The sequence below is a fragment of the Amblyomma americanum genome, chromosome 10 (assembly GCF_052857255.1).
Source record: "Amblyomma americanum isolate KBUSLIRL-KWMA chromosome 10, ASM5285725v1, whole genome shotgun sequence".
In the NCBI taxonomy this organism is placed as follows: domain Eukaryota; kingdom Metazoa; phylum Arthropoda; class Arachnida; order Ixodida; family Ixodidae; genus Amblyomma; species Amblyomma americanum.
The window spans coordinates 147,039,391-147,052,424 of record NC_135506.1 but is presented as its reverse complement, the minus strand read 5'-3'; the positions used below and the strand labels follow the sequence as shown (position 1 = coordinate 147,052,424).

Below are 13,034 nucleotides of genomic sequence, written 5' to 3'. Positions count from 1 at the left end.
GTCGGTGGGCAGATATGGATACAGGGATGTCACCCATGGACACAATGTTGGAAAGTTTTGAGTGTTGGATGCTATCTCGGAGTTCCAGTAAGAGGTCTCCACTGGCCATTTTTGTAACCCTTTGTAACCTTTTTGTAACCTTGTAATTTTGTTTTCCTATGTAGTTAAAAACTAGATCCAAATTTTTTATGGCCCCTTGATTTGGGCCCTGTCTTTTTTTGACCGATCCAGAGAGCTCCGCCGACCACTCGAAGTGGATGGCACGGGGCTGCCCTGGGTAGTGTCCATCGCTTCTGCAGAGGCGCTGGACGACCGTGCAGAGGGCACGTGGACGTTAGAGCTCGACCTCGACCTGTGGGAGGAGGTACCCAAGGTACCCGTCAAATACTTTTCTACAATGAATGGGGAGATTATTCTAGCAGATTTATCAGCTTGCTCACTATGAATCACCTGAAACTTAGGGAAAATTTGTTCTTTTTTTTTTTCATGAAATTCTGAGTTACCTCAGTCCACCCTCTCTTGTGAGGGCGATCAGTTGCTGAGAAAAGGTTAGCCATAGAATAAGTGTGTCTTTCGGCTACGGTGCCAGCCACCCACCATGGAGCCCAACTTGGGGACGGGACAGGAACTTGCAAGCAAGTCCTGCCCACGCTAGCTGTGCACCCTAATTATAACCAGATATGACGCAACTCAGGGTAGTTGATCACACAAGGTTAACCCTCGACGACAGAAAAATAAGGAAAAACCAAGAAGTGAGTAGGAGATAGGAGAGTTGTGAGAAAGAGATAGGAAAGTGAAAGATAGAAGGGAGGATAGCAAAAGGCGACTGCCTATTTCCCCTGGTCGGGTCAGGCCGGAGGTGCCATCTGCAGAAAGCTGGGGCCAAAGTGGTGTGTTGCCTCCGCCGAGGGGCCTTATAAGTCCAAACACTCGGGTATCGGGTAGAGGACGCCAGCGTCGCTGCGCAGAAGACTGGTGAAGCCCGCGCGTGGGAGAGGAGGCATGCAGTTCTTCAGCGGGGATTGTCGGCGCGAGCGAACGTATCACTCGCGGCTCCGCTCTTACCCGGTGGGGAGAGGAAGCGGCAGGGAGACCCGCTCCCGTACTCGTCCCGTCCAGGGGTGCGGAGTATCCCTTGCCCTAGCGCTGGCGAACATTCGCTCGGAACCTTGCTGGTGAGCCAGATGACCTCGATTCTTTAGCATACCTTGTTGCTAGCTGGCGTTATTGTTGTTATGCCTGTTTGTGTCAGCCAATGTGTCGTTCCTTTGTTCCCTCAGAGCGAGGCCTGCCGTGGTTGACGTGCACTCGGTAGCGTACGCGATCACGGGGTGTGGTCCGGGCGGCTTTGAACCATGTCAGCCGCGATTGAGTGGGGAGAACGTATATATCTCCCCAACTAAACCCCACAGCGGGGATGTTCCAGCAGATGCTCGGGAACCCGTGGTGTCGCCATTCACCAACGCCTGCAAGCTGCAGACGACCCCCTGTGGGGTCCCAATGACTTTGGATTAATAAGAGCTTACTGTACGTGAATTACCCATTTGTTAAGTGTACCCACTCCTGCAATGTCCCAATGCCGTGGGATAGTAGTAGTTGTAAATAGCTGAGAAATTTCTTTTTCATTTGTAAGTAGTGCAAGTAACTGCCAGCGGGAGAAGAAAGTGGCAGACACTCACCGCTCTGGGTGCCATCCTCGCCCGTGAGGATGATCTGCCCGTCGTGGTTGATGGTGGCCTCGGCCAGCGTTGCCACAGCCTGTGCGGCTGCCTCGCTGTTCAGCTCCATGTTCACCGCACTGATGGGTGTCACGGCCTGACCAGCCTCCGCGTCACCTGCCACAGCCGCACCCATCTGCACCCCAGGAAACTGCCACGCATCAATGGCTTTGAGGACAGTGAAATCATGTGCGGTACCTGATTCAAGGTCTCACAAAAAGTAACATTCAGCTGTAAATCTAATATTTCTGAACTGCTTCTTGTAAAAATATATAAAGCGCACTCAGGAAAACGGACAAGGAAGACCAAACAACACAAGTGCTTACTCGTAACTGAGCGTTTATTCAAGAAATACACAAAAAGAGAGAAAACACTGCAAACAAAACAAAAGCCTTCACGCAGGCGTATCAGGATACGTGCTCATGCAGGCGTGTCAAGATAAGAAAACTCTTTTTCATGCAGAACCACCATGGGGTCGGCAACACACGTGTGCTGATTCTTACGGGTGTGATAGGCCTCTGAAATCTCTCTGGTTAGCTGATTTGAGTGTCGAAACAAGATTTTGGTTTGATCAAGCAAAGGCTTGCAACCACTGCATTTTGAACAGTGCTTAGCGAGATTAGATGGAGACTTTTTCAAGGACAAAAAATGCTCTTGCAGGCGCACATTGAGGCAGCAACCCATTTGACCGATATAGGTCCGGCCACAAGAGAAGGGAATGTGATACACCACTCCTTTCGCACATGTGACATAGCAGTTCCTGTGGTTCACGGTGCACCACTTCCTTTTATCACCTGCGCCGCTGCTAGAGCGCGCAGCAACCTTCGCACAAACACTACTAACTTTTCGAGGGGCAGAGAAGAGAACATTAACACCATACCTGTTACCCACGTTTTTTAGTTGATGAGAAATCCGATGGACATAAGGAATAACTGAAATATTTTTCTTTTTCTGCTCATCTGAACCCGTAAGAAGTGACCTATTGAAATCTTTTACTTTTTCTAGCTTCTAGCAAGGTGCTCAACAGCGTACACATCAGGTGCCGCATTTGTTGTTCTTGAGCATCACCGAAAACTTTCTCGGTCACTTTTGGAAAAAAAAGATGACATAACATATGGCTGCACAGCTTTTCTTTTCAGACCTGTCTCCAGCGCACGGCACGACTCCAAATCACTTGCTGTCTTTGTCTGCGCACCAACACCTCACTAGTGCTAGAGTACACTAGATTGACGAGGTTTACCTTGGCTCCTGGCCTCCTCCTGAATGTGGGATGTTCAGTGACACCACACCATGGTGAAAAACAATGTTTTGAAAGTGTATGTAAAGGCGCGTAAATGTGCCAGCACCAGTAGGCGCTGTATTAGAGTGCTAATACTGCATGAAAAGAAAAATGCAGCTTTTAAGGAACATAATGAAATGAAGTAAAACCACAATGCGAATAGAGGGCGACGACGGGGGCAAAGCTCACGCCGTAAGCGCGAGCAGCAATGGTCACATACCACAATCGTACATGACTCTGCAATTAATGCCAGCCATCTGGCCTGCGTCTGTGGTTCGTGAAACAGAGCACTAGTGTCCACTAGAATGCACACGTAGAAGCCGGCGCCTCACACTCGTAGCTTCCCCTGCATAGTCACAAAAAGTTGTGGCCAAGTATAGCAAACTTGAAGCCCAAGAGTTGGGCGGTGGTGGGCGGGTGGTTAGAGAGGTGGGTGATCGGCTTGAGAGGTGGGCGTTGGCGGCAAAACCACTGCCGCCCACCAAGACGAGAACATTGGGTGTGGACCTTACATGCAACTGGCATTTTTCCGTAAAATTTTTCCACCTACAGTGGAGCCCCAATTATGCATCCCTTTTTTATGCTGAGATGCATATTTTTAAGACAAATTCGCGCGGTCCCGGCAAATCTTTCAAATACAGTTAAACCTCAAAGCAAAGAACTTGAATGTAAAGGAATACTCGATGTAACTAAGTAGATTTTACCGCAATTTCAATGTAACGAAATTTCACCGGTGGCTGGAAGCGAACCTGATGAAAAATTGTATCATGGGCGCGAGTGGTTGAGTGAAGTGTGCAAGTGATATGGACGTCGCCTGGTTTTCACATACAGAGCATAGGCAGATGACGACCATAGTAGGGAACAAGCCGCCGCCGCCTAGTGGTCTGGGTGTCCGCTTCGGCTGCGGGAGGTGGTTGGTTCGAAACCCACCGGTAAAAATGGATACAAGCCACCCCCGGCTCGGCACTCGGCTTCTTCAGGGGTGTGTGCTTGGAGGAGACTGCGCAAACCCCCCTCCGCCCCTTTGGGGGCAAACCCAGTTTCGAACTCAGCCTGCAAAGGTGGTTCGTGTTTCACTCCCAAGTGAAGAGTTCGACTCGAGGCTCGCACGCTCTAACCAGCGTCAAGTTCAACACTAAGGTCCCTCCTCAGAAGCGATTCAGAGTACCACTTTGGTCCAAGGCAAGTCCGGTTTTTCGGCTGTCCGACTTTGTGAGAAAAAAAAAAAGGGCAACAAATATGCTTCTACCGCACGAGGCGGATTTAACGTTGCTTGAAGGCAGAACTTATCTCTGATCCATCAAGGCAACTGTTGTCAAGACCCTTTTCCCAAGCATCTCACCCCAGAAGAGCCAAGCACCAGGCCGGGGGAAACCTTGTACCCATTAGTAAACAGGTGGGTCCCCGGCGGAACTGGGGGTCGAACCCAGCACCTCCCAAATGCAAGGCAGACGGTGCACAAGAAATTTTCGGTCTGCCAAAAAGTCCCCCCCCCCCCCCCCCCCCCCTCCCCCCCCCCCCAGCCATACACGAAATAGGCCGGGGCCAGACCACTTCCCAAGAAGAGAGTCCCATAAGTTGGAGCAAGCTCGACAACTGGTGGACCGCCCCACCAGGGACTGCTCTTGTACCAATTTAGGTTTGGTCATCCTCGGGCTTGAAAGCCCTCCTACCGAGCGTGGCGGGCTGGTCCGCTACTGCCACCCTGTTGGTCGTGTGTGGGTAGTACGGACGAGGCTGCCACGAGCGTCTGTGCAGCCTTGGCAGCCTGCCAGGCCAGCCCGTGGTGCTCGCTATCTCGCCCAAAATCGGCACCGAATGCGATGCGGAGCCTCTGCTTAAAGGCAGCACACCGTGTTTACCGCATTTGCGGACGCCCAAAGCTCAGTAAAAGGACTGGAACGGTCAGTGCCATTGGCACACCCATCAGCTGCGAAGCCTGTCGCGTGCTTGATACCCGACAACCTGACAGTCAGACAATGCGCATATATGTAAAAAGACATGCACTCACGCTTACAGCACCTTACGGCGGGAAAACACGAGGAGCAGAGAAGGCCTGATTTCATTTAATTCGTTGATGGACACGCTTCCCGCTGACATGGAGAAAAAAAGGAGTGTAAGGGGAAGGAGGCCACGAGGCAGCAGCAGCGGTGGAACACGCCATCATGTTGGCGGTGTGCTTGGAGCATTTACAATGATGACAGCAAAACCAAAAAAACTCAAGACGGGTGTGTTGTACCTGCCACACACGAGATGGTTGGTGAGATAGACAGGCCGAGGCGGCTCACGACATAAGCAAGACATGCATAATGTCATTGCTACTGGTGAAGAAAGAGCAGAAGTACAGTGAAATCTCGTTGATACGATTCGGCTAAATACGTTTTTCGGCATGATACGTTTTTTTTTTCGTTCCCAGACGATGCCCTATACAGGTAAATGCATCTTTGTACGGCTAATACGATCGTATTTCCACGTCGGTTTGGATAATACGATCCCGGAAACGTCTTCTGTATGATAATGACATCAGAACCAGTCCTTTGCAGCGGGTGGGCAGAGCTACTGAAATTAACATCGAGCGAAACGACAGGCACGGCGGACTAAAGACGCGGCGATGCGCGCTTTGTATGCTCGAGGCTCGGCCTGGCTCGGCTCGGCTAGAGTCCGGCCGTGCCTCCGCACAGCGCCTGCAGCAGTGTGGCGGCCTCTGGGAGCAATTTTCGCAAGCTCGCACACCAAACGCACCGAAGCGCACCGCAGGTTTTTAGCGCCATCTATCCTAAGACATAGTACTCACGGTAAAATCACGTGACCAAGAAGCAGTGATTGGCGCATGCATTGACGATGCTGTAGGCTTTGTTGGCTTTGTGCTTGCCATTTCTTGTTGCCATTTTGGTGTTTGGAGCGTTCAGCTTGCACTTCGCCCTTATCGTTTCTTCTGTTTTGGTGCCGCGTTTCACCCGTGCGCTTCACCATGTCTAGAAAGCGTAAAGCGTTATCGCTGAAAGAAAAACTCGACATCCTCGCAAAAGTCGACGAAAATCCGCAGAAGAAACGTGTCGACCTGGCACGCGAACTTTGTTTGCCCGTCTCCACGCTGAACACGATCGTCGGCAAGCGAGAAGAAATTCAGAAGAACATTCAAGTCTTCGGCGCCGGCGTGAAGCAGACAAGGGGCGCCCAGCATGGCAAGATGGAAGAGGTTCTTCTGGCATGGTTCAGGGAAGTAAGGGCAGCGGGCGTGAACGTGGACGGGACAGTTGTTCGCGAGAAAGCTGATGAGATAGCACTCTCGTTGGGCATCGAAGATTTTAAAGCTTCGGGCGGGTGGCTCCATCGTTTTAAAACACGGCATGGCCTGTCGTATAAAACCGTTTCCGGCGAAGGGAAGTCTGCCGACCAAGATCAGGTCTCCAACTGGCTTCTGACTCTGCCGGCGGTGATTGCTCAGTACCAGCCAAGGGACGTGTTCAACGCAGATGAAGCTGGGTTGTTCATCAACCTTCAGCCCGAGAAAAGTCTCAGCATAAAAGGTGAGACGTGTCAAGGCGGAAAAAAAAGCAAAGAAAGAGTCACCGTATTGTTGTGCTGCAACGCTGATGGAACCGAGAAGCTCAAGCCTACTGTCATTGGCAAATACTGGAAGCCACGCTGCTTTTCGCGTAACCCACGCCTTCCTGTCATTTACAAAGCGAATAAGAAGGCATGGATGACCGGAGCCCTTTTCACAGAATTCCTCACCCTTCTGGATGCCCGGATGCGTGCCGCGAACCGTAGAATTCTTCTATTTCTCGACAATTGTGCCGCGCACCCTGTCGATACTTCGTGGCTGCAAAACGTAAAAGTAATTTTCCTGCCGCCCAACTGCACCAGCCATTTGCAGCCCCTAAATGCAGGAATCATTAGAAACATGAAATTTCACTTTAGGAGCTTGTTGGTCAGACGCTTTTTGGCCAAGATTGACCGGAAAGATGCTAGCTTGAAGGTGGATCTTCTTGATGCCATCCATTTTCTGGCGATGTCATGGGATCGCGTCAAACCCGACACCATCGCCAACTGCTTCAAGAAGTGTGGCTTTTTTTGTGCACCTGGCGATACTGAGGAAAATGGAGATGACGGCGCAGAGATTGACATCCCGGACTGGGGTGACCTCAATGTCGACGCGTCTCCGGAAGAGTTTGTATCGGCGGATGACCAACTGGCGACATGTGAATTGCGCACCGTCGAAGACATCATTGCAGATGTTACCGCTGAAGAGGAGAGCGACGACGATGACAACCAAGACGCCGGAGATTGCAGCAGCGATCGTCGGCCATTAAATACTGACGGTGCACTCGAAGCTTTGGACGGGCTTCGTGGCTTTGTCGCGTCTGCGGAGCTCAGTGAGGAAACTGCTACTCGTTTTTACGAGTTCCAAAAAAGCTTGCTGCAGGACCTTGAAAAGCAAAAAGTGCAGCGCAAAGTGACGGATTATTTTAAAGTGCTTTAATAAAAGCAAGTTCTGTGCCAAGTATGTATTGTTCGCAATCTTTAGGAGTCCGTTTTGGATAATACGATTTTTGGATAATGCGTTTTTATTTTCGGTGCCCGTGAGAATCGTATCAACGAGATTCCACTGTACCACTTTAATTGCAAATCACCGTTTTTCTTGTGGGTTACCCGGAGCACGTTTGATGGCAGAAAAATCTCAATGTAGTGAAATTTCAGTATTACAAAGCAAACTGCCGATTTTATCAACTTGGTTAAATTGACGTTTAACTGTAGATAAAGCATTAAATGTATGGATGACAGGACGCGCGCCCAATGACCAGCACAAGTTAACCGCACAAAGTAAAACAGGTTGCTAGATAATTAATATCAATTCCTCCAAAGTTCTAGCGCTCGACTGACCAACAGTTAGGAGCGATGCGCCACGTGTGACCCATGGCTATCTGGGTGAGGTGATGTTCGCCTGACCTACTTTTCAGCGCATTTCACTATCAAAGGCCTTGAAGAAATCAATTACATGTTCATTTTAATGCGAGGTTATTGCATGATAGTGAACTGGTATCAAGGTTAGACCTTTTATTGCATTTTGTTGTGGCTTCGATACGAAACAAGCTAGGCCTAATGATACCGGGTGAGTGGCGCCCTATTATGGTGCCCGAGCCTGGCGGGCGCCGCGGCGCTGCAAACAGATGGCCGCTAGCATGGGTGCACCCGACTTTTTTTCACAGCATAACGTTTTGTTTTTTCTGGTCAAAGCACACAAGACGAGTTAGCAGCGCTGCGTGCATGGTTGTTGTGACGAGTGTCGCAGATCATTTCTCAACTCCCAGCGTAATGTATCACGTAGGCAAAATTATGCACACATGAAGCAATCCGTTTTTTTCTTTTCCAAAATACTGCCTGCCAAGCTGGGGTGCAGCCCCTGTACGAGTCCACTGTATGGTATTTTTAGGGAGGTACAAACATTCCAAAAATGCATTTTACTTTATGGCCCCACACCACTGCCTTTTACAAAGTGGTGGGAAGGTGCAGAATGGGGTTCGGTGCCCCACCCCTTAAAATAAACAGGCACCACTTACCGCGCTGACTGTGCGCACTTGTGCCTGTGTGCCATCGGGGAGAGTGAGAAGAGCACTGCCAGGGTCCACGTGGATGATGGAGACAGTCCCGTCCGGGTTGTTGATGGTCTGCACCATCGTGGGTGTGTAGTGCGCAATGGGGCTGGTGTAAAGGGTCTGCACAAGAGAAGAAGGCCCAAATTACTTTCACAAACATATTTACATTATCACCTTCAGCCCTTCCCTCCCTGTTATGGCTACACTTCTTAATCTTATCCGCCCGCCTAACTTTCGCCAACCTCTGCAATGCTTGCCTCTCTTAAGATACAGTCCGTTACACTTAAGGACCATCAGTTACCTTGGCTTTGCATTACATGCCCTGCCCAAGTCACTTTCTTCCTCTTGATTTCGACTAGGGTGTCATTAACCGGCGCTTGTTCCGTTACCCACTCTGGCCGCTTCCTGCCTCGTAACGTCACACCTGACATTTTCCTTTGTGTTGTGCTCAATTTAAGCTGAACCCTTTTAGTTAGCCTCCACATTTCTGTCCCCGAGGTGACTACCGGTAAGATACAGCTGTCATATACATTTCTTTTGAGGGATATTGGTAAACTGGCATTCATGATCTGGGAGTAGCTGCTGAACACACTCCACCCCAATTTTATTCTTCTAGTTACTGTATTTATTCGAGTAAAGAACCCATCCCTTTCCTTCTGTCATTGAGAATTTACTTTTTTTAAAGGCATTAGATCGTTCCTGAGTTTCACACTGAGTACAGCACAGACCTTGGCAGCACACCAAGATGCTGAGCGCTGATAACATCACAGTGCGTCTACTTTTTGATGAGCACTCCTGCGAAGTGGCACGCTCGGCGAACTTGACAGCCAAGGAATGCATGCTGTTGTGGCTTGCTTGGCGCACTGCTGCGCGCCCTGCTTTGTCAGTGTATGCTTTGAAAGCACCAGAGAGAATGCTACAAAGCCTCCCCAGCACTGAATGCTACAAAGGAAGCCCCCCCCTCAAACCGCAGCTAACATTCGCACTTAACCTTGTGCACCTTTCATTTTATCTCACTGTGGTTACAGTGAGATAAAGTGCCATCGGCTATCACCAAATCACCGGATAACGGCGTGATATAGCAAACACCTTTTCAAGTGAACGATGCTAAACACCGGCAACATGAACACCACTGACCGCAGCGTGCTTTTGTTGATATGGACAGATGGACAAGCAGGCGAACGGACATACAATATACAGTTTCAACTTTAGCAAAAAAAATGTGTCCAAACTTTTCTTCTGCGCATAAAACATCCCCGAAAATTGATACAAATTTTTTTTTTAAAGTATTCAAGTATATACGGTATTTCATTCTTGTGGTCCAGATCTCTGATCACTACCTGCCCCAAGTAGACATTATCCGTTATCAATTACAGCGCCCCACTACCAACCGTAAACTGCTGTTCGCTCCGAGACTGTTGAACATTACCTTGGTTTTCTGCATGTAAATTTTTAGACCAACTGTTCTACACTTCCTGTCTAAACCATCGATCATGCTTTGCAATCCATCCTTTAAGTGACTTAGCAAGGCAATGTCATCAGCAAATCACAGATTACTCAGGTATTCTCCATGAACTGTCCCCAATCCAAGCCTCCCTTGCTTATTGGAATGCTATTGCTGACTTTATGAAGGACTATGGTGGCTGCACATTCATTAAATCTTCCAGTATTTTCAAATAAGACACTTCTACACCCTCATTCCACAATGTCTGCATGACTGCTGAGGTTTCCACTGAGCCATGGGCTTGCTCACAATCAATGAGTGCTATATATAAGGTTACATTCAACGCATTTCTCTATCACCTGGCTGATAGTGTGAATATTGTCTATTGTAAAGTATACTTTATGAAAGCCTGCTTGATCATTTCGTTAATGATTAAGTCTAAGGTTGGCCAGGTTGGATTTAGTTAATACTAGGGGTGTGCGAATATTGAAATTTTTGAAATATGAATTGAACACCAATAAGAACAAAAAATGGCTTCGAATTAAATCGAATATCTATTCAAAAAAAAAAAAAATTTCAGAAAATGATATACAAGCAAATGTTGTTGCCCTTATTTTTTTTTTTTTCAAAATAGTGCATGGTCTTTGCAACCGAAATAAACAAAACTAGACCGTCTCAGCACCGCATAAGAAAACATGAAGTGAACAAAAATGTATACTACGGTCAAGCCCACTAATAACAATATTTAAATGCCATGGAAATACCAGTGTTACAACCGATAATTGTTATCGTAGCTCCTCGCGTCGAACATCGCAAAGGGCATGCGACCAGGCAGCGGCTCGACAACACTATTGTTCACACTTGCAAACGCAACCTGCGGGTTGCCTTCTTGTTTGAAGCGAAAACTCTCGGGAATGACGTTGTTCACGCGCTTTTGAGAGTTTCGTCTGCTTTGGTCAATGTGAAATGGTTAGGCTTACAGACGGCTACAGCAGCCAGGGAGCAGCTCAGTTCTTTGCCTGGCGCGTACAAGCTAAAAGCTCGGCTGGCTCGCTGATTTGGTTCAGCGGTTTGTGACTTGAAGTCACAATGCTGGAAAATCGAGCAGTGAGCGACTGGCTTGCGACTGTCACTCTTCGTCCAAAACAGTCGCACACCCTCTGCGGCTCGTAAGTGTGAATGGGTCCATAATCGGAGGGACATTCTTTTGTGTTTTTGGCACGTTTCAGCGCCAGAAGTGCTCCTTAGAGCGGTAAAAACCTTGCTCTTAGGCTGCACCCGATGGAATGCTATGGTTCAAGTCTGCCCGTGGTCTTTTGGCCACTTTTCGGCATCCATGAGACTGTGGTTTTCTGGCATATCAAAGCGTCAGGAAAACTTCATTTTTCTGTGTATTCTCCGTGGGCCGTGTGCCATTGTAGATAGAAAGGCCAGGGAAGAAGAAAAGAAACGAAGAAAAACTAAAAGAGGGTGCCAGATAAAGCACGACCTGAGGTTTGTCCCTTGTGCTGAAGGGGTTGTGTATGAAGTGCCGTTCACGTGCGGGAAGACCTATATAGGTCAAACAGGAAGGTGCTTGAACACCCGCCTACGAGACCACAACACTTCTTTGAAAGGGGCTCCATCCTCAAATCTGGCTTTACATTACAGGAACTGTCCCCAGAGTAACCTACCTGACTCTTCTGAAAAATCATGTACACCCATTTTTAATAAAACTAGAATCCTGTACAAACACAAAGATAAACTAACAAGGGAAATCAGTGAAGTGTTTCATATTCATAAAAACATTGACTCATGCGTTGAAGTTGAGCGTGCGACGGAATCCCGTCTGGCTGGGAGCGTACATTTGAAAAATAAGACCTTTTTTTTCACTGGTCGGCGTATCTTATTTTTCAAATTGACTCGTGCGTGAGCACCCCCTCTGTGACAGTTCATGACTGTGAATTAATGTATCTGGATTCAAGTGATTGATATATCACTGTGGCTTTTGGTGTTGCGCACGCGCCCGTGGTTGTCAAAGGAGTTTATATTGCATGTTTTTTCTAATAAACGTTCAGTTGTTAGTCAGCGCTGGTCCTGTTGTCTTCTTCTTTCTCTGTCTCTCGTCTCAGCGCTGTTATTTTGAGCTGGTTTCAATAAGTCTAGCACAAAATTTGAAACAATATGATATATATGTATTACCTACGTAGTTACTGAGCAACACGTTCCTCAACGCGGCCGAAAATACATGGCTTGCCCTGTGCCGTTAATTCTTTCATTGAAGGAGGATTCAGTGACCTTTGACAGGGCACTGCCTGCACATAAACAGAGTAATTTGATTAAACCTCTGACCTTGTCGATACGCACGGGCGCAGTCAGGGCCTCAGTGGCGGCGGCCGTGGTCAGCTGGGTGGGCGTGGGGCTCTTGCTGGCCCCCCCGGCGACCTTCTCCTTGTCGTCCTCCTCGAAGGCTGGCAGCAGGTCCTCCCGGCCGTGGAAGCGGTAGCAGTTGATGACAATCTGGCGCAGGGCGTGCGTCCACGACACCTGCTGGGCCAGGCCCCCCCACCCCTGCCTTCAGTGCTGCCTGACGAGGAGCAGAGCCCACCCACCTTCTGTTTGTCCTCCTCAGAGCGTGCGTCGCTGCGGACGTTGGCCCAGGGCAGGTCACTGGGCCACCAGAGGGGTCGGGTCGACTCCTTGCCCCAGCCGGGCTTGCCCCGCCCGGTCGAGTACTTGAGCATCAGCGGGATGAATGCACGCAGCTGGGCCTGGGTCATCTTCTCCACTGGGGTGGGGATGCCGTCCACGACAAGCGGAGGCAGCTCGTGCAGAGTGGGGTCGTCCTGCGTCTGCGGGGGAGCCTGCTGAGCCAGGGCTGCTTCCAGCTCCCCGACCAGGACGCCTCGGCAGGCACGCACCACTGTCTCCAAGGGGTGTGCCCCAAACACCTGCGCCACCATACTTTCTGCCCTGAACCACCTTGCATTCTTATAATTACCAACAGGTGACCC

The 13,034-nt window shown here is 49.2% G+C and overlaps 1 protein-coding gene across 7 annotated transcripts in view; it reads right to left on the bottom strand.

Annotated features, from left to right (window-relative positions):
• Positions 1-13,034, bottom strand: part of LOC144107892 (nuclear respiratory factor 1-like) — a 135,032-nt gene that overhangs the window by 37,732 nt on the left and 84,266 nt on the right. For 2 of the 7 annotated variants that reach the window (XM_077641115.1, XM_077641116.1), the window contains exons 5-8: positions 12,633-12,971; positions 12,373-12,591; positions 8,562-8,717; positions 1,680-1,854 (exon numbers count right to left, since the gene is read on the bottom strand). In XM_077641115.1, the coding sequence (XP_077497241.1) occupies positions 1,680-1,854; positions 8,562-8,717; positions 12,373-12,591; positions 12,633-12,971 (889 nt within the window). Of the gene's footprint in view, positions 1-1,679; positions 1,870-8,561; positions 8,718-12,372; positions 12,592-12,632; positions 12,972-13,034 lie in introns of all 7 variants that reach the window. The other 5 variants (XM_077641117.1, XM_077641114.1, XM_077641118.1 and 2 more) reach the window with 5 other exon arrangements.